The sequence below is a fragment of the Echiichthys vipera genome (assembly GCF_963691815.1).
Source record: "Echiichthys vipera genome assembly, chromosome: 11".
NCBI lineage: Eukaryota > Metazoa > Chordata > Actinopteri > Perciformes > Trachinidae > Echiichthys > Echiichthys vipera.
In genome coordinates this window covers 26911608-26932459 of record NC_139836.1, presented here as the reverse complement: position 1 = coordinate 26932459, position 20852 = coordinate 26911608, and the positions used below count along the sequence as shown (strand labels likewise).

Genomic DNA, 20852 nt, shown 5'->3' with positions numbered 1-20852 from the left:
CGGGTTTGGATGCCTTTTAGATTTTGTTGATGCTGGCGGCAGGCAGGGTGGATTTGTCCAAGTCATCAAAGTAGGGGTGAGTCATGGCCTCGCGGGCGGAGATCCTCTTGGGAGGATTGTAGGTCAACATTTTCTACAGCAGAGAAACGAGAGAGAGAAAAGGAGAGGGTGTCACTCAGGAGGCTGTTGGCAGTATGTCCCCTACCATTATATCAGGGGGCAGCGCCGGTGTCATTTTATAACATTCTAAGAGGGGACATTAGGATCTTTTGTGTTCAATACTGATGGAGAGAAGATGCAGATTTAAGTAACAGTCCTTAAAGATTTATATAAAGCTGGATATAAGAAACAACATCAGATATTCATGCATTTGTTTGTTTGCGTTTTATTTCAGAAACTGTCCGTGCACTGACGAGCTTATCCTCTGTCCTGCTTGTCTTTACTGTTACTCCGGGAGTGAAAGACTTAAATCCACTGATGACTCACTGACCCCTGGAGCCCTGTAGGGGCCACAATCACATCTCACTGACCAGTTTCAGGGGCCCAACAGCACCAGATCACAGCAGGAGTCATTTAAGGAGGGTAAAGGATACCTTTCCTATAGAACAGCTCACATTCGGACTATGTTGCCAAGTAATTACAAGACATTTGTACAAACGTACTGTAGCTCAGATAAGTGAATGAACTCCAAACTGAGACATGGTCAATGCACAGCATTATATTCACGCTAAAGGAGTGAAATGCATAACTGTGAACCTGTAACTCTACAGACAGGAACAGTAGAGATTGAGAATTAACCAGGAACATTAAATAAGTCAGTGCTTCATTGGCTTCAGATGGAGTAAACATACTGTAAATGGATTAAATGGAGTCAACACGTATGGAAAAATCCAATGCTGGTGAACGGTAACCATGGTAACCTGACACCATTCTACAGCCAGCTTGATTAGCTTTATATCTTCTACAGGTCAGCTGAGTTGTGTTAGTAAACTTGTTCGGATTTGTACTTGTTAATATATTTTATTTTAGAAAGTGAGATAATAGTCCGGAAAAACAAACGTTTTTTTTTGTACTCTTTTCATTCTTAGTCAGACCTGGAAATGACTTTCCAGACTGCGTAGGAACCCTGTCAGATGCTGTTCGGTCATCTCAGTGACTCTGCTACTTACGGAGACTCTGTTTAGACAGAACGAGTTCTTTACAACAGAACGGCGCACAAACGATGTGACCTGGTGCCAAGATATCCACTGTCCATGGCAGTGTTACTTCTGAGAGGAACATAAGGTGCACCACTGATAGAGGAATGAGGTGCATCAGTACTGGCTATTCCCTGACTGACGGGGATGAAGAGGAGAACCGTTGGAGGACCAACGTTAAAATAACAAGGAACTGATTCTTCTTATCTGGCTCTTGTCATTATAACGCCATGATGGATTGGAAGTGATGCCATGATGCTTATGACATTTGATGGTACAACCAGAACAGGTCTGGAGTTTAAGGTGTAACCAGAAAGTCAGCGTTAAATGGTTCAGCCCTAGGTTCTTACCGCCAGGAGGTCCAGGCCATTCTTATCCAGGTTTTTCACCATTGACGACAGGTTGCCAGACTTCCATTTAGGGAAAGTGTTTTTGTAGTCAGGTAGGCTCTCGACTTCGGGCCACACGTCATTGTTTGGGGTTCCCAGAGTCCTGGAAAGAACAGGGACAGACAGTTACACAACAGGAAGTGTCCCTAGAGATCCAGCCCCTCAGAACAGAACCTAAGGAACCAGGACTAGATTTAGTTCATGCGTGATACTTCCAGGTGTGCAGGGCAGGGCTCAGTGTTGCCGACTGTGCACGCCTGGGGAGTTTCTGCCTGTGTGCTTTAAGCCCGCCTAGGTTGATTCACTGTCGAATCTAAGCATCGAGGGCTTTTTGATTGTTACACAAGTAGCAAATGCCTTTAAGCTAAAGTAGTTTACTATATCAAAGCAATCTTTTATACATCCACGTGCATCTGTCTATGGCTCATCTCTGCAGTTTGATTTCAGACTGCAGCAGAAAGCTCCACTGTGCTTGAGCCTCAGAAACACCAGGAAATGTTGCAGGTTGCTGATGTCGGCTCCTTTTCTTTATTTGCCACAACTCATCCCAATGACTAATGCCAGTACAGCAGGTTTGCACAAAACCGTCTACTTTAAGCTTGTGCAGCGGACCGGCAAAAAAACAGGAATTAGATGAAGACATCATCACTAGTGTACAGCACAGGAATGAGCTTCTGCTGTGAAAAATCCCCAAGAAAGACTCAAACATGTTCCAGCAGGGATGTGATCTGAACATGGGAAGAAATTAACATCTGCTAACGAGATTACAGCTTCCCCTCATGCTAGCATGGAGCTACATGTAGCACATGTGTAAAATGTAAACACTGTAGTGAAGTCTGTTAAGAATCATAACAACTACACATTTTAAAGCATACTAATTCAAATAAATACAGAGGTGCTTCACAGAAAGGGAATACCATCAGTGCAAAACAGGTCAATTTATATACACATGAAATTTAAAAAAGCATAAAGTTTTTGTAATATTGGCTGCAAATAATACATTTCTCCCCAATTTTGGGTCCCACTCCTCCTGAAACATGTAGTTTTTGCTTTAGAAGCCTTTATTGGTGAGTCTTCAGAGTGGGATGTGTTGCTGTATACTGACTGGTACCATTGTCACACTGTGGCCGCGTTGAAATAACCGTCTGTTGAACCGTGCTGACAGAAGCCTGGCTGCTATACTCCGACCACCACCTCAGACATACAGCAGTCAGCCACATGCACATAAGGCATCAAAGCAAAAGCTACGACCTGAGCCACAATTAAATCAGCCATGTGGACCGCAGTAACTGCTGAAAAGAAGTTGTTAAATGTTGAACTACGAAGCCCGCTGAACATCCCCAGGGTTTCTTTGGAAAACCTGGATCAACAAATACAAAACTCGGTTAAAAAGGGACCACGAAGCTCACTTTGGAGCCAGGGTCTCCACTTTAGTTTCAGTGTGCGTTCTCATAAAAAGGGTGTGTATCGCATCATTTGATTCACCCTTTGGATAGATCAATGGCTGCATATTTCAGTCAAGAGGAGCAGATCACTATAATCATTATAAAAAGGCAGACAAAAGATTCTGCATGTTGTCTTAAAATAACTTTGCCAAATGCCGAATTGATCGCCATTAATCCCAACAGAGTGATGATGATTGAAACCTGCTTTATTTTTAAATTTCAGGGAATGCAAAGGTGAAACACACCACACTGGCCATAATTCCATAACCTTTAGTCAATAAGTTTTCCATGTGACATAAGAGTTAAGCTTTAAGGAGCCCATCTAACATTATTATTAATTTGTTTTCCAAATTTTTAACAGCAAAAACTTCCTGCAGCAATCATTGACTCGTACTAGAAGAGCCAAATATCATATATTGAATTGTATCGGAATTAGGCATGGGCATGAGTGGTTAATTCCAAGATGGAGGGATCACATCAATTCCTCAAGGGCCAAATGACTACTCATTTTTTCCAAATCTATTTTTAGAACCCAGTGCCTCTTCCTGCAGGAATACTGATGCACAGCAATACAGCCTACCCAACACCTAATGCTTATTCCCAATCAAAACAGTCACAGTGCCCCCTTTTCACAACCGCAACCTCAAAACATGGTTTCTTACAAAAGCGTGATGAAATCCTTGTTCTCATTGTGTTAAGGATCAGTCCTGCTGTGGAGAACAGGAGCTCCTCTGACACAGAGGAGGCAGGTTTCAGCAGCTGCTGCCACAGACACAACGCTCAGTCTTTTGTCCTGGTTTCTGAGAACCAATGTTCGACTCACTGAAACAAGCTTCTAGCTCTTTGACATCCATATTTCAAACTAGTCCTCCCGAAGAGGGTGTCCAGTGGTTCGAAGTTGCGGCCCTGAACGTCACTGTGTTCCCCTGTGGTGTCGTCTGGGCCTTGCACAGTAACCACATCATGTAGGCCACACACACCTTCACTCTGATGGAGAAGCGAAGAGCCGGTTCCAAAAAAAAAATCTAAAAGGTGTTTGTGTCTCTGGTCAAGTGCAGAAGCAAGAGGTGCTGCACATGCACACAAAATAAAACGTGCCGTTGTTTAACAATCATGTTAATTTGAAACGAAGACTACTCGAGGAATGGATCACTCACGCCCATCCCTAATGGGAACCACAGAAAATCATACGCATCGTATTAAAATGTTTCATTACATCCCTACTACTATTATAGATGGTGCTTGCTCACATTGCAGGCCACTTTTACCCAACGGATCATGACTGTGATAAAACATACCAACGGAGTGCTTTCGAATGCATCGCAACCCACTCTGATTGCAACAGCAGCATGAATGTGATGGTTGTAAACAGAAACAGGATCTGGAGGAACATTAAGAATTACTGTTGACTTCTGGCAGCATTCGGCCATTTTAAATTCAGAAAAATACAGTTAAGATTTTCTGTAGCTTTGCATACTGATCTCTTTAACCAACTACAACTTCACGTGTTTATTTTCACATTTGGAGTTAACCAACTGACGGGCGTAAATTAATGCAGGTCTGCTTTGGTGCATCTACCTGAAGATCCTGAAAAGCTGGTCTATCTCAGAGTCTCCATGGAACAGAGGCTTCTTAGTGGCGAGCTCAGCAAAGATGGTGCCAGTGCTCCAAACATCCACAGGGGTTGAATATCGGGCCGAACCCAGGAGGACCTCTGGAGCCCGGTACCAAAGAGTTACAACCTAGGAACACACACATGGGTTAATTCAGCGCAGGCTTGACATACGTTGTTGGCGTTAATATGGTTCGAAGATTATACCAATATACAGAGTCCATAGATACAGGTCATGATACCCTTTTGAAATAGTCACTTTTTTTCTTTTACAGGCTGAAATGATAATACATGATATATTTTTTCAGCGTGATTTACACATTTTGCCTTACAACATTCAAGTGAATTTTTTTTTAACTAGAATAGCAGGGTTGGAAAGAATGAGAATAACCATTATAAACATTCTCAGGTTTAACCAATCACCTTCCAGATCATGCACCAAGTTAATTGAGCTCCACCTGATATGAACTATGGTGGTTTTGATTTGACTTCAGAATAAAATCAGCTGTTCCTTCAGGATTCCACTCCTAGTACTTCATGGTAACACAAAGAATTCACCATGGTTGGAAAGACGCTTTTTAAAAGAGCTCCAGGATAAAGTTGTGGATAGGCACAAGTTAGGAGAAGGATCTAAGGCTTTAACTCCCCCTCTGAGGACCGTTCAGAGTATTGTCCAGAAGTGGAAGGCATATGGATCCACCCAGACCTGGCCTAGATCGGGCCGCCCCTCCAAACTGGAGGACCTAGCCAAGAAAAGATTGATCAGGAAAGCTACCAAGAGGCCCATGGTGACCTTGAAGCAGTTAAAGTCTGAATGGCAGAGGTTGGTCGATCTGTGCATGTGACAACAATTTCACAAGCTCTACATGTTTGGCAGGGTGGAGAGAAAGAAGCCTCTTCTGAAAAAATGTCACACAGTCTCGTAAAAAAAAAAAAATAACACAATGAAGATTCTGATGCCATGTAGCAAAAAGGTTCTATAGTCAGATGAGACCAAAACAGAACTTTTTGGGCTGAACTCTAAGCTCTATGTTTGTCAGAACCCAAACACAGCACACCACCCAAAACACCCCATCCCTACAGTGAAGCATGGTGGTGGCAGCATTATGTTGTGGGCTTGTTTCTCTTCAGCAGGAACTGGGCAGTTGGTCAGGACCCAAAGACCCAAAACACACCTCTATAAAAACAAAACAGTGGCTAAAGGACAGGAAGGTGAAGGTCCTAGAGTGGCCCAGTCAGAGCCCTGACCTGAATCCTACAGAACATCTGTGGATGGACTTGAAGAGTGCAGTCCATCACCACTCACCACAGAATCTGACTGAACTCCAACAGTTCTGATTGGTGATTAGATTGCTGTTAAAGATATATTTATGTTGGCCTGTGAATGTTCTCATTCGTCCAGGTCATCGTTATCCTCAAAGCAATTTCAGTCAAAAACAACTGGACTGGTTGTTTGTCTAGGAAGACGTTTCACCTCTCATCCAAGAGGCTTCATCAGTTCATGTACGCATCTGACCAGGCTGGGACTGGTCCAACTAACTGGTGTGGAGATCCAGGTATTTAACCTCTCACAAGGCCGATGATGTCACTGAAACCCTTTGTGCTCCAAGTGCCCACGCCCGTCGTTAGAGTGACAGTCGGTGGTGGGCAGTTGGTTTCGACGTCGTTAGTGCTCTATTGAGTCTGAACGACAGTCGTTGGGGTCACCCGGGCCATGTGTGAACAGTTGTCCTTTGAGGTTAGATTGTTGAATCTCCTGGGAAGGGATGAAAGGGCGGCATTGTAAATTGGAGATAAGTGGTGTCTCAGACCCCCTCCTCTGTTTAGCGATGGTTTCTCCACTTTTACATAGATGGCTTCTTTTACTCCTCTTTCAAACCATCTGTCCTCTCTGTCCAAGATTTGGACATTGCTGTCATCAAAGGAGTGGGCTTTCTCCTTGAGGTGTAAGTGGACAGCCGAGTCCAGGCCTGAGGAGTTAGCTCTCCTGTGTTGGGCCATGCGTTTATGCAGTGGTTGTTTTGTTTCTCCAATGTAAAGATCTTTGCATTCCTCGTTGCATTGGACAGCATAAACCAGGTTGCTTTTGTGGTGGTGTGGTGTTCTGTCCTTCGGATGTACTAGTCTCTGTCTGAGTGTGTTACCGGGTTTGAAATACACAGGGATGCAGTGTTTGTTGAAAATCCTCCTGAGTTTCTCCGATACCCCAGCCACATATGGGATGACTATGTTGTTTCTCCTGTTATCTTTTTCTTTCTCAACCACTTTGGTTTTCTTTCTGGAGGCAGCTGTCGTTTTAAGGTCCAGCTGGGGTAGCCACAAGTTGTGAGGGCGCCTCTCAGGTGCTTGCGTTCTTCCCCTTGAGCTTGTGAGCTAGTGGGTACGTTATCAGCTCTATGCTGCAGTGTTCTGACAACGCCAAGCTTGTGTTCCAAAGGGTGGTGAGAGTCAAAAAGTAGATATTGATCCGTGTGAGTGGGTTTTCTGTATACCCCTATGTTAAGGACAACAGCTTGCCCTTCTTGGACTGTGACGTCCATATGGAGAATGACAGGAGCCTCCACATAGGGGTATACAGAAAACCCACTCACACGGATCAATATCTACTTTTCGATTCTCACCACCCTTTGGAACACAAGCTTGGCGTTATCAGAACACTGCAGCACAGAGCTGCTAACGTACCCACTAGCTCACAAGCTCAAGGGGAAGAACGCAAGCACCTGAGAGGCGCCCTCACTACTTGTGGCTACCCCAGCTGGACCTTTGTTAAAACGACAGCTGCCTCCAGAAAGAAAACCAAAGTGGTTGAGAAAGAAAAAGATAACAGGAGAAACAACATAGTCATCCCATATGTGGCTGGGGTATCGGAGAAACTCAGGAGGATTTTCAACAAACACTGCATCCCTGTGTATTTCAAACCCGGTAACACACTCAGACAGAGACTAGTACATCCGAAGGACAGAACACCACACCACCACAAAAGCAACCTGGTTTATGCTGTCCAATGCAACGAGGAATGCAAAGATCTTTACATTGGAGAAACAAAACAACCACTGCATAAACGCATGGCCCAACACAGGAGAGCTAACTCCTCAGGCCTGGACTCGGCTGTCCACTTACACCTCAAGGAGAAAGCCCACTCCTTTGATGACAGCAATGTCCAAATCTTGGACAGAGAGGACAGATGGTTTGAAAGAGGAGTAAAAGAAGGCATCTATGTAAAAGTGGAGAAACCATCGCTAAACAGAGGAGGGGGTCTGAGACACCACTTATCTCCAATTTACAATGCCGCCCTTTCATCCCTTCCCAGGAGATTCAACAATCTAACCTCAAAGGACAACTGTTCACACATGGCCCGGGTGACCCCAACGACTGTTGTTCAGACTCAATAGAGCACTAACGAAGTCGAAACCAACTGCCCACCAACGACTGTCACTCTAACGACGGGCGTGGGCACTTGGAGCACAAAGGGTTTCAGTGACATCATCGGCCTTGTGAGAGGTTAAATACCTGGATCTCCACACCAGTTAGTTGGACCAGTCCCAGCCTGGTCAGATGCGTACATGAACTGATGAAGCCTCTTGGATGAGAGGTGAAACGTCTTCCTAGACAAACAACCAGTCCAGTTGTTTTTGACTGAAATTGCTTTGAGGATATGTTTATGTTGAAATAAATATACCTATATAAGTAGTTATGTCTTCTGTTTTGCTGTTTGCTCTCTTAAGGACATGTCTTTGATGAGTTAATGAGGAAATTAGGCCAACGTCTTTGTTTGGTGGAAGAGATAAACTTGAATTCAGAAGGTGCACAGTTGGGTTTCTGTTTAATTAAGTATATGCGTGTAAGAATATATCCTTCCTTGACTGTATTTTGTTTATTTATGAGAATCTCCCAGCTGACGGGGGCTTGTGCCTCACATACACCTTTGGTGAATACATCAGAAATGGCTTCTTGCTGTACGATGTTAATCAAATATGCCCTGATACATTGTTCACTCAGTGATGGTGATACTATACCTGACCACTGTGACATGAATCCCAGAAATGTGTGAATGGATTCTCACCTCATGGGTGTAGACCCTGACAGGAACACCGAAGGCCCGAGCCAGGCCAAAGTCCGCCAGTTTGATTACGCCCTTGTTGTCAATCAGGAGGTTCTGGGGTTTCAGGTCTCGGTGGAGGACCCGGCGACAGTGACAGAAGTAAATGCCCTCCAAGATCTGGTAATGGTAGCTCTAAATGAATGAACATGGGGATGGAGACATTTAGAGTTGTGAAACTAAAAGAGCAGAACAAGACAAACGTTTTTTTCATGGTATCTCCCTTTCACCATTGGTGACTCAGAGATGACAATAAAGAAGGTTGCTAGTATCAGACTCTTTGAACTTTATGTACAGTCACAAACATGGCTGCAGATGGAGGGAGGGGGACACTGGTCAACAATTTCTGGAAAACATGTAAACTAATGTACCAGAAAATAAGTTGAGTTACTATGACAACCAGCAAGCATGAGCAATCATTATATGACATAGTTAACTGTTGTAGCTAACCTGTTAGCCAGCAGCTGCCTGCCCTAGGCTAGGATGCCTCTGTATTAGAGACTGTATTCTGAATTCATTTATGCGGGACATTTTGTAGCAGCAAAGGTCAATTGCAGTAAAGAAATTGCCTTAAGGATATGAATCATTGGACCACAAATTTAAAAAGCTTCACATTTAGATAAAGTAAGATTTAAATAATAAGCCTTAATTAGCAAATAGTAGCATTTAAAAAAAAGTAACTTTATGAAACAGGCTAGGCTGGATAACCAGTTAGACAGGACTGATGTCAACAGCAGCAAAGCAACGAATGAGCGCAGAAATTTAAGATGTTTACTTCAAGCCTTTTAGCACACTGGGTACCATGTTCCATAAGGATATATTATTTCACTATCTAATTCAAAGCACAATAATGAATAATTTATTCAAAACAAAAACACGTTACCTTGACCAGCATAGGGTCCATGTACTGGCCAGAGGGGATGGAGTCCAGGTACTTCTTCAGGTCCATGGACAGGAACTCAAAGATGAGGTAGAGACGAGACTCCTGCATCAGGACATCCAGGAGTCTGGATACACACAGACACAGATAAGTCCATAGGAGTACATCTCCTCATAATCCTCATTTGCTCACACACTGCATGTAAAGGCTCTGGACAGATATTTATACTGTAAGCAGTTGTCATGATTGAACGCTCAAAACGCCCTCTATGAAATACATTTCATCTTCTTACTTGATTCGATTTGAGTGTTTAATTAATAAGCTGTAAGCCTCACAGTGTGGAAGGGACAGGGATCATTCTTTCAAGTAGAAGTAGGGCTGCAGCTATCAAATCTTTTTGTAATCGAGTATTTTACAGATTATTCCATCTATTAATCAGGGAATCGGATAAAAGAAAAGATACAATTCATTTTTACGGAAAAATTATATAATTTGCGTTATTTTGCAAAAAAATATATTACTTCTGAGGTTGACCTATTTGGTGTGGTAATCTAATAGGGGTGGATGTGTGTGAATGTTTGTGTGTGCACTTGAGGAGGAGAGAGAGACAAGATGTGTGTGTTGAAGACAATACACTCACAATTTACCATGAAAAAGTTTACTATTTAAACAATTCAAAGTGGTGCATAAAAACCTACGTGACGTGCATGTTTACTTAAACAGGTTTCAAAGACAAATAGATTAATTTAGAAAATGAATTAACGATAGATATTATCAGGAAGAGCGAGTCGCTCTCTTCCTGTTTCCTGTAATAACAAACACCGAACAAAACATCACTGACGCATTTACTCAAACAAAACTCTAAAGACTGATCAGGAAGGTCACGTTATGTTTAACATTGTCATGAAAAACTCGAAATAGAGGCATTCACCAGGACAGCTAACATTACCCATTCTCTTCCTGTTTGTTCGTAACTATGGCAACTGTCCTCCTTAAACTGGAGCAGTGGTTCTCTGTGACTGGTGTTAACGGGCTGCTTTCAGCTCAGACGCTGAATCATCAATGTTGTGCTAAAACAGTTCTACAGTGGACACTGCACCGCTTTGGCTTCTTTTTAAGAAATCTGAAATGATCCCAAACGTATTCTCTACCTTTTCTGGATGTTATGGCGTGCATCCGCAAAAACTGTCTGTGTGGAACAATGATCCCTGCACTGAACAGGCTGCATAACACACAGGATAGGACTTGGACAAATCATCAGCAGATGAATTTTTGTAATCGAGTAACTTGAGTAATGTAATCGAGTAATCGAGTTTCCTAACATACATAGAGATAAATTTACTGAATTATTGTTATTATTAAAGCCGTTTTCACACGCGTCAAACGCCCTGTCAACCACCTACCTTCAAGAGAGATCCTCACAGAATTTTTTTTTTTTTTTAATAAAAGGGGCCCCTGTTGCTTGGCAGTTCATTCATTTTTTTAGGCAATTAACAGTATTTTCTGAGTAATAAAAAGAGACGTACAAAATCCTCTCTGTAAAAACATTTCAACTCTATAGGATTTCTGATCTGCAAATGTATTTTGCATTTCTTCAGAGAACTTAATGTCTCTGAATCCCATCGCTAGTCTTAATGTCAGTAATCAACTGCGGTGCCATCTTTTGGTTTTAAATGTTACTTGTAGTGTCTCACAGAATATAAAAACAATAGTATTAAATAGATTTGGCCCCATTGTTGAGTTAATCCAGCTATTTGACTCAGTATCGGCCTGATCAATATCGATACATCTACTGTTGATACCTGTGTGAAGTGGTTTGACATGTGAACATTAGTGACAATGTCAGTGTCATAACACCGACATATGCCTCTACAACAGTGAAGTACCATCAGTGCTGCTGTTATTACTGAGATCTAATTCCACTGTTCACTACAAGTGTCTGCACTTACCATTAGCATTTCATAAGCTACCCGTTCCCTCTTCCATTATATTAGGAGGGTCATGTTTCTTTTACATTTCTCTTATTCTACTTTTAAAACCCTATGACCCGACACAATGGACACACACACTCCGTTTTGTAACACCCCCTCATCTCCACACCAAGCGAGCGTACCGTACAACGTTGGGATGCTTCAGCTCCTGAAGTAGAGAGACCTCTCTGACAGCAGTGCTGGGGACACCCTCCTCCTCACTCTCCAGACGGATCTTCTTCATGGCCACGATCTGCCCCGTGTTTCTGTGCTTGCCCTTGTACACCACCCCATAGGTACCTGCAGAACAACATACCACAGCATTTTTTTTCCATCACATTAAGCACAGCCAAACTAACACTGAATCAACTTTATATTCAGCATGACTTGATTGTTGATTAAAGGCACCCATCATGACAATGGAAGGTACTGAGAACAATGTAACTTTACTTCCATAAGGACAAACCTGCAATACTTTCAGAGAAGCAAAACATTTGTAACAATTTGTTTGAATAATTAAGATGAAGACAAGAAAACAATGAGACCAACCTTCTCCGATTTTCTCTATCTTCAAGTAGTCTTCCATATTGCCTGAAAAGAAAATGCTGTCATGTCAGGTGTGATATCTCAACAGCTAACAGTTATCATTACTTTCTATTATCTTCAGCTAAAGTTCCCCTCCCTATTCCATACTTACAGACATTAAGTCAAACGGACTATTTTACTAACTATGCTGCCCAAACGTGGCCTAAACCTAACTAACAGCTTGAACGGGACACATAACGTCAGTTAAGTTAATTTAACCCGTAACATCGATGAATCGTAGGCTTTGTAACTTAGAGAGGAAGCTGGCATTTTAAACTGAGACGTTAAGATTATTTTAGCCTGACTTTAAGCAATCGACAGTTAACTGACTCACCAGGTTTCGCTTAACGTTACGTCGGTAAACCTGGACAGACAGAAGCGATATGATAAAGTAATATGTCGCTGTTTTCTTATTACAAAGCGAGCAAGGTAAGGTCACCAACCTTACCGTCACCGTTAGCTAGGCTAGCGTTAGTGCTAGTCGCCACGGCTAACGTTACCTTCTATTGATTTGAGAGTGGCAGCTGACTCGCTTTCTGTCAAGAATGGTCCAAGTATTCTACTAACCTGCTAAATGGCTGCATTCATATTTCAACCTACTTTTAAAGAGGAATAAGCATTACCTGCTGCGCCTCGTTTGGTTCGTGTGTACTCCCGGTGCACAGACTGCCGCTGGAATGCTCACGGACTCTTTTGAATTGGCCGCAGTAAAGCAGCGGTTCAAAACAGACCAATGAGCTCGCGCGCTGTGTTTGAAAACCTCCAATCGGGAGGCGGGAAGCTGTCACGTGGTCTGAGCGGGAGATAACGCGCCGGAAATGTTTCTGTCCCGAGTTTTGTCCCCAGGCAGGCAGCGCGTCCCTCTCCCCCGGTCTTTACACAACACAACTGTTAGTGTTGTGTACATGTAACGTTTACTACAGAAGTAGAATGTGTTGCAGAAGGAAGTGTTTGCAGAAGCCTACTGTTTCTTTCCTCACACTATAGAGATACATGTGTAATGCACCACAGCATTTGGGATGCCTCATTATTTTATTGGATGTGATGTGTTACTACTACTATCTGACTTAAATGTTTTTATAGTGCCAAATACAAGTGAGTTTTGTTTTGCCCGTATGTAACACACCATGCCACCGAATATCACAACTTGAGGCTCACCATATCATTAAAACAGTACTGCACATGGAATCATTTACAATCATTTATTTAACAGCCAACTGTATCACTGTATAACTGCTTACTTAACTGTTTCGTGATTATGATTATGATTATGATTAGTAAATCATCATTATAAGGGTCATCTAATGTCTAGTCACACCTAGCAATTCATGTTTTCCAAGGTCTGCACCCATGGCCAAATCATAACAAAAGTTCTCTGAAGATACTTTACATATGGAGAGGGGAGAGAGATGGACAGACAGAAAAGATGGGGTTTCTGGCTCATTGAAGGGAGCTGGATCTTGTGGATCTGTTCATTTAAAATAGGCGTTCAAAAGACTGGCTCATTTTTATACATATTTAAGAAGAAACTGATTTTATCCCGGAAATAATCACTGGGAGGAATGATATATAATAATATATTGTATTGGTGGGACACCTGAGTTTGTATATGTGTACATATACTGTACAAATATGTAAGGCTTTACACATTGCTATTGTTTTTATTGCTTTACTATTTCTAAGGCCATATAAAGTTTGAATATATTGTCAAAACTCTATTTTAAAATGTTGTATTTGTGGTTTCTGTTTACTACATTTGTATTTTTGAATTAACTTTATCCTGGAGCTCTAAAACCCCCATTTCCAGTCTGTCCTATACAATAAAGGCTTGAAAAACTGCCAAAAAAGAATAAAAAAAGAATTGCGCATGTACCCCCCCCCCCCCCCCCCCCTTGTGCCTGTCCTCATTCAGTGGAGTAGCAAAGGAGGAGCATATGTGTGCAGCGATGAACAAAAAAGAATGGCTCTCAGAAGCGACTCAGTTCCCATCGTTCATGTTAAACAGGTGTTCAATAGATATGGATTATTCATGAAGGTCACAACTCTTAAAGACAGGTAGACAGACAGTCCCAGGTATACAAGCAACCACAACATCAATGTTAACTATACTTATATCTATAGTCATGTGAATATGAATAACAAGCTATGGCAGTTAATATAACAGAGTGATATGGTAAGTAGAAACAATTGCAGTTAAGGTGATAGAAATATGAATAATAATGGTAAATATGATCTTTTGATACAAGTAATGGTAACAACAGCTGAGATACTAGAAGAAATATGACTGATAATGTTTTAATGGCTGTGAATATTAAAATGTATAAAACCAATGATAATATATATGAGTAATAGTGTTAATAGCAGCAGGAAACGTCATGCAGGACCACGGCAGCAGGCACCACCACGATCAGCAGAAACCTGAGAGACGTCAAAGCACAAACAACTCTGGGGAAGAAGTGAATTAGTAACATGCATTGATGAGACATGAATGATACAGACAGAGAAGAGAGAAGGTCAGAGGATCAGGAACAGGATTATCCCCCGGCAGACTCGACCTATAGCAGCATAAATCAGGGCCAGTCAGTCCTAGCTGTAAGCTTTATCAAAGAGGAAAGTTTTAAGTTTACTTTTAAATAAGGGGACAGTGTCTGCCTCCCGAATAACATTTGGGAGTTTGTTCCACAGGAGAGGAGCTTGGTAGCTGAAGGCTCTGTCTCCCATTCTACTTTTGGAGACTCTAGGAACGACGAGTAGCCCTGCATTCTCAGAGCGCAGCGATCTAGTCGGGTAATACGGTACTATGAGCTCTTTAAGATACGACGGAGCCTGACCAATAAGAGCTTTGTACGTAAGGAGAAGGATTTTAAATTCTATTCTAGATTTTACAGGTAGCCAGTGCAGAGAAGCTAATACAGGAGAAAGATGCTCTCTTCTATTTGTTTTAGTTAGTACACGAGCTGCAGCATTTTGGACCAACTGGAGACTCTTAACAGACTTATTGGAGCAGCCTGATAATAAGGAGTTGCAGTAGTCCAGCCTAGAAGTAACAAATGCATGAACAAGTTTCTCTGCATCTTTCTGAGACACAATGTTCCTAATTTTTGCAATATTACGCAGGTGAAAATATGCAGTCCTTGTTGTTAGTTTTATGTGAGAATCGAAGGACATATCCTGATCAAAAATAACACCCAGATTCCTTACTGTGGTGCTGGAGGACAACACAACATCATCCAGAGTAACAATGTCTTTAGCTATTGAATTTCGGAGGCCTTTGGGGCCAAGTACAATAATTTCAGTTTTGTCTGAGTTTAACATCAGGAAATTGCAGGTCATCCAGCTTTTTATTTCCTTAATGCACATTTGAAGTTTATCTAACTTTCGCTTTCCTCTGGTTTGATCAACAAAGATAATTGTGTATCATGAGCATAACAATGAAAGCCTGTGAAGTGCTTCCTTATAATATTTCCTAAAGGAATATCTGTGCTGCCATGGAGAACTATGTTCAGTTCATACATTCACCTTCAATTAGTCCAACATGTTTACTAAATGACTTCTTTATCCCTTTTAGAAAACTGTAACTAAGTATAGCCTACACATGAAGACAGATAGCACTAAAAGGTAGTTCACAATAAGGTCTACTTGTGATGTGTTCAAATTGCTTAGTGCTTACTGTTTAAATCATTGTTGTTAGAAACCAACGAGTCAATGCATAACTTATTTCAATCAAACATTTAGACATGTGTTGAGTGTTATGTGAGCTGTGAGTGTTATCTCCCTCACAGCAGATGATTGAATGACAGGAAGATCAACTCTTGTATGTTCTATTTATATTCTATTTATATAGATTTATCTACGGTCCATTTCTAGTGCCAGATTTTGGCATTAACTCACTTGGTGAGTCAGTGATAAAGGTAGGCTACATGTCCAAACTTGTGAACATGTGAAACATCCAGTGAAATGCGTAGCCAGTTTCTGGTTCCAGCCTCTCCCTCTATGTTTCCTGTCTGTATCCTATGGAGGTAGAATTGGCTACCAAATATGGCAAATATACAGATATAAAAACGTGACATACAAATTAATAAACCATTTGCATAAATAAACGTGCATTGTCTCAAAAAGAAGAAGAATTACACATTGAAGTATACATGTTACACACACAGGCCCGATATACACACATGCACAACCAGGACCTATACATGCAATTAAGGAGAGATGTTAGAGCGAGGGGGCTGCCAGTGACCAGCGCCCAGAGCAGTTGGGGGTTCGGTGCCTTGCTCAACAGCACCTCAGCAGTGCCCAGGAGATGAACTGGCACCTCTCCAGCCACCAGTCCACGCTCCATACTTGGTCCTCACAGGGACTTGAACCAGCGACCCTACGGTTCCCAGCGAAGTCACCTATGGACTGAGCTACTACCACCCTTTGTAAAAAAAAAACATGAATACATATCGAAATGATATGTATTAATATGCATACATTTATACATAAACAAAATACAAATATGCAAATATAAAAAGGGACATACAAATAAATAAACATATTTATATTTTTAAATGAGTATAAATGTGTATAAATGAATGAAAAATATAAATAAATGTGCTTTAACTGTCTGCCTTTTGTTAACTCGATGATGATGAACCACAATGAAGCTCAATATCAAGAATCTACTGTAAGTATGACTATGATTTTGGATTATTATGCACACATTACACTGATATGAGATCAGTATCTTCACAGAGAAAATGTCATTAAACGGTATTGAAACAATGAGCAGCTAGCACTGTCTCTCAGATTCACTTTTGCGTAGGTTAGCAGCAGCTAATCTAACGTTAGCGTTAGCTAGTAGCTCGCTCTAACCAAAAGATCCTTTAGAACCTTTAGCACTATCAACATCTGTGGTAAACTGCTAGCTAGATAATGCTAACGGTCCACTCCATAGATAGTATAAAGTATCTATTTTACAGCCTGTGGTCGCCTCAGTGATGTCCTTGACTTGTATAACTTTTCTGCTCATACCAGTTGGGAATTCCCGTCACATGTAACAACTGTGATGCTGATGCTGTTTACTTTGATATTTATTTTCACTGATGTTGGCGTATTTCTGTGTGCAGTTGAATGTCAACAGTTCTCTACAAACCCGCGCTGTTCATCCAGTGGTCTACCTCAAATGTTTTACAAAGAAATCATTATTTTATGAATTTTTATTTCAAGATAAGAAAAATGTATAGAAAGGAATGAACTTCTACCCAATAATTATGTAAAAAGTTACTTTGCTTTTACCAAAAGTAAGTAAAATACTCTTGATGTTTTTTGACTATGATTGCAAAGAATATATACATAAAGCTCTTGAATACTGATAAAACAAATAAATGTACATAACTAAAATATACATGCCTGCTTGTGCATTTAGTTATCACAACAAATCTATACATGGTGCCTTATGTTACAGTTGGGAGTTCTTTAGAAAACTGTGGCTAAGCCAGAGGCAATGAAATATCAAGTAAATCTGACTAACTGTGGGGTCGGAGGTCAAGGGCAATGTCTGCCGTCAGAAACTGTGGGGTCGGAGGTCAAGGGCAATGTCTGCCGTCGCTAACTCTGGGGTCCGAGGTCAAGGGCAATGTCTGCCGTCAGAAACTGTGGGGTCGGAGGTCAAGGGCAAAGTCTGCCGTCAGAAACTGTGGGGTCGGAGGTCAAGGGCAATGTCTGCCATCAGCAACTGTGGGGTTGGAGGTCAAGGGCAATGTCTGCCGTCGCTAACTCTGGGGTCGGAGGTCAAGGGCAATGTCTGCCGTCGCTAACTCTGGGGTCGGAGGTCAAGGGCAATGTCTGCTGTCGGCAACCCTGGGGTCTGAGGTCAAGGGCAATGTCTGGCGTCAGAATTTGTGGGGTCGGAGGTCAAGGGCAATGTCTGCCGTCGGCAACTGTGGGGTTGGAGGTCAAGGGCAATGTCTGCCGTCGCTAACTGTGGGGTCGGAGGTCAAGGGCAATGTCTGCAGTCAGCAACTGTGGGGTCGGAGGTCAAGGGCAATGTCTGCCGTCGGCAACTGTGGGGTCGGAGGTCAAGGGCAATGTCTGCCGTCGGCAACTGTGGGGTCGGAGGTCAAGGGCAATGTCTGCCGTCGCCAACTGTGGGGTCGGAGGTCAAGGGCAATGTCTGCCGTCGCTAACTGTGGGGTCGGAGGTCAAGGGCAATGTCCGCCGTCGCCAACTGTGGGGTCGGAGGTCAAGGGCAATGTCTGCCGTCGGCAACTGTGGGGTCGGAGGTCAAGGGCAATGTCTGCCGTCAGCAACTGTGGGGTCGGAGGTCAAGGGCAATGTCCCGCACATTAAGCCCTGGTGCCAGAAGAGAAAGATTTTTCAAGACGAACAGACAGGGGACTGCACCCTTCTTTAATTGTCCAAAAAAGCCCCTGGTAGAAAATGAACACTGCAAACCTGAGAACCGGCAGACGGGGAGAAGTTCTGCATGAACAGTTCCTGTCCACACAGCCTTCACCTCTTCATCCACAGGGAAACGAAGGAAACTCAGGATGATAAAGTGGTCCACAGTGGACCACTTCAGTGAAGAGAAGTCTTCTTTACGTGACGTTGAAGTTTCAAACTTAATTTCATATCACAAATTTCAATTTGAAATACAATACAAATACAACTTAGGAAAACTAATTCAAGGAAACATTTGCTTGCATTCGAACCAGTACAAGCTTCCAACACATGAACAAGATCAAATCAAATCAATAATCAGGGGTTGACAGTTTAACAAAGGTGCTTTAAGCGTGTTCAAATAATACTGGATTGTAACTTAAAGAGCAAAAGGCTGACATTGTTTCATAAAATTCATTTATAGACTGCTTTTCTTCCGAGAACACCTTTAGGGATGTTCTATAGTTTTTAATCTCATTTTTAAAACAGTTTATGGTGGGTTTGCTGTTATTCCATTTATTCTTGTGTAGATGATGTTCACCATGTTGTTTACCTTTTTGACAGACCATCCATATAAATCATCACTTGAAATTTGTTAAACAAAGAATTGTCAGTCCCAATATGTAACCATCGATAAACCTCTTTCCAGAACATCATTGTGACCGAACAATAGGAGAATGTTCAATTGTTTCGTGTTCTGTCAAACAGAAAACACACAGACTTAAAAATAGAACCATTTCCTTAGAGTTTTAGCAGCAGAAAGTCAATTAATTTGAACTGGATTTTTTTTTTTACCTTGGGTGAAATTGGTAATTTAGGGCGCACTCAGGTCGTACTCACACTGTCCTTCTGGCCTTTTTCAGCTAAAGCCTAGTACCTTTAAGCAGTGTGAGTGCACCCGCTCCGCGCATAACTGCGGCCAGCGGACCGTCCACGGCCCGCTTGAAATAGGTGGGCTTTAGCGGAGCCGTTTGCACATGTACGAGCACGAGCGTGCGCACGTGTACGAGCACGAGCACGAGCCCTACGGCAGTAGCGTTATGTCCGCCTGTTCGGACATGTAAATAGAACGACGGACCACGCGCGGACATTTAACAACAACAATGGCGGTGAAAGGTTCACGTTGGTGTGATGCGGAGGTGGAGTGTTTACTGCAGATTTGGTCGGATGAAAATATTCAAAAACAGTCGACAAGACGCACAAAAACTCCGAGGTCTGTGGAAAGATTTGTAAACAAAGCCACACACACGCGACCAATGCGTGTGACGTGTTACGGCGTGATGGCGTATGGACAGCAAGAAGCATTGGCCGGCCCTGGCAGTGTGAGTACAAACGGGGCTGGGGCGCGGGGGGAGAGGGAGGGGGGACAAGTACCCTAAAGCCAGGGTCGCGGTCCGGGAGGACAGTGTGAGTACGCTCTTAAGGGTGCACTCACACTGTCCTTCTGGCCGGGGCCAAAACCGTTTTTTCAGCTAAAGCCTACTACCTTTAAGCAGTGTGAGTGCATCCGTTCCGCGCATAACAGCCGACAGCGGGCCGTCCACGGCTTGAAAGAGGTGGGCTTTAGCAGAGCCGTTTGCACATGTACGAGCACGAGCCCGAGCCCTACGGCGGTAGCAGTATGTGCGCCTGTTCGGACATAGAAAATAGAAGGAGGGACCATGCGCGGACATTTAACGTTGGTGCGATGCGGAGGTGGAGTGTTTACTGCAGATTTGGTCGGATAAAAATATTCAAAAACAGTCGACAAGATGCACAAAAACTCAGAGGTCTGTGGAAAGATTTGTAAACAAAGCCACACACACGCGATCAAAGCGTGTGACGTGTTACGGCGTGATGATGAATGGACAGCAAGAAGCATTGGCCGGCCCTGGCAGTGTGAGTACAAACGGGGATGGGGCGCGGGGGGAGCGGGAGGGGGGACAAGTACCCTAAAGCCGATGGCTACAATAAGTCTTTGTTAATGTCACTGCATTATCAGTTATCTTTGTTTTTATGGACTTTTTGAAACCATGGAAAAGCTTTTCTTTAAACCATCCCCAAAGCAATTTAGGTCAAAAGCAACTTGACTTGAAGACGTTTCACCTCTCATCCAAGAGGCTTCATCAGTTCATGTACGCATCTGACCAGGCTGGGACTGGTCCATCTAACTGGTGTCGAAGAAGAGCAAGAATATCAGCAAGAATTGCAAGCAGAGAGAAAAGCGCCTGCACTGTAAGAAAGCTGGAAGAAATTAAAAAAATGACTCCCAGT

General features: G+C 42.7%; 1 protein-coding gene across 1 annotated transcript; it reads right to left on the bottom strand.

Moving 5' to 3' along the window:
• On the bottom strand, window positions 1-12839 carry cdk1 (cyclin dependent kinase 1). Its single transcript, XM_083923256.1, has 8 exons — window positions 12800-12839; window positions 12141-12182; window positions 11735-11891; window positions 9625-9748; window positions 8706-8876; window positions 4609-4772; window positions 1547-1688; window positions 1-133 (listed from the first exon to the last, which is right to left on the bottom strand). Exons 2-8 carry the CDS (start codon window positions 12175-12177, stop codon window positions 17-19), a joined length of 912 nt encoding a protein of 303 aa, XP_083779382.1. The 5' UTR covers window positions 12178-12182; window positions 12800-12839; the 3' UTR covers window positions 1-16.
• Window positions 12840-20852: the final 8013 nt, after the last annotated feature.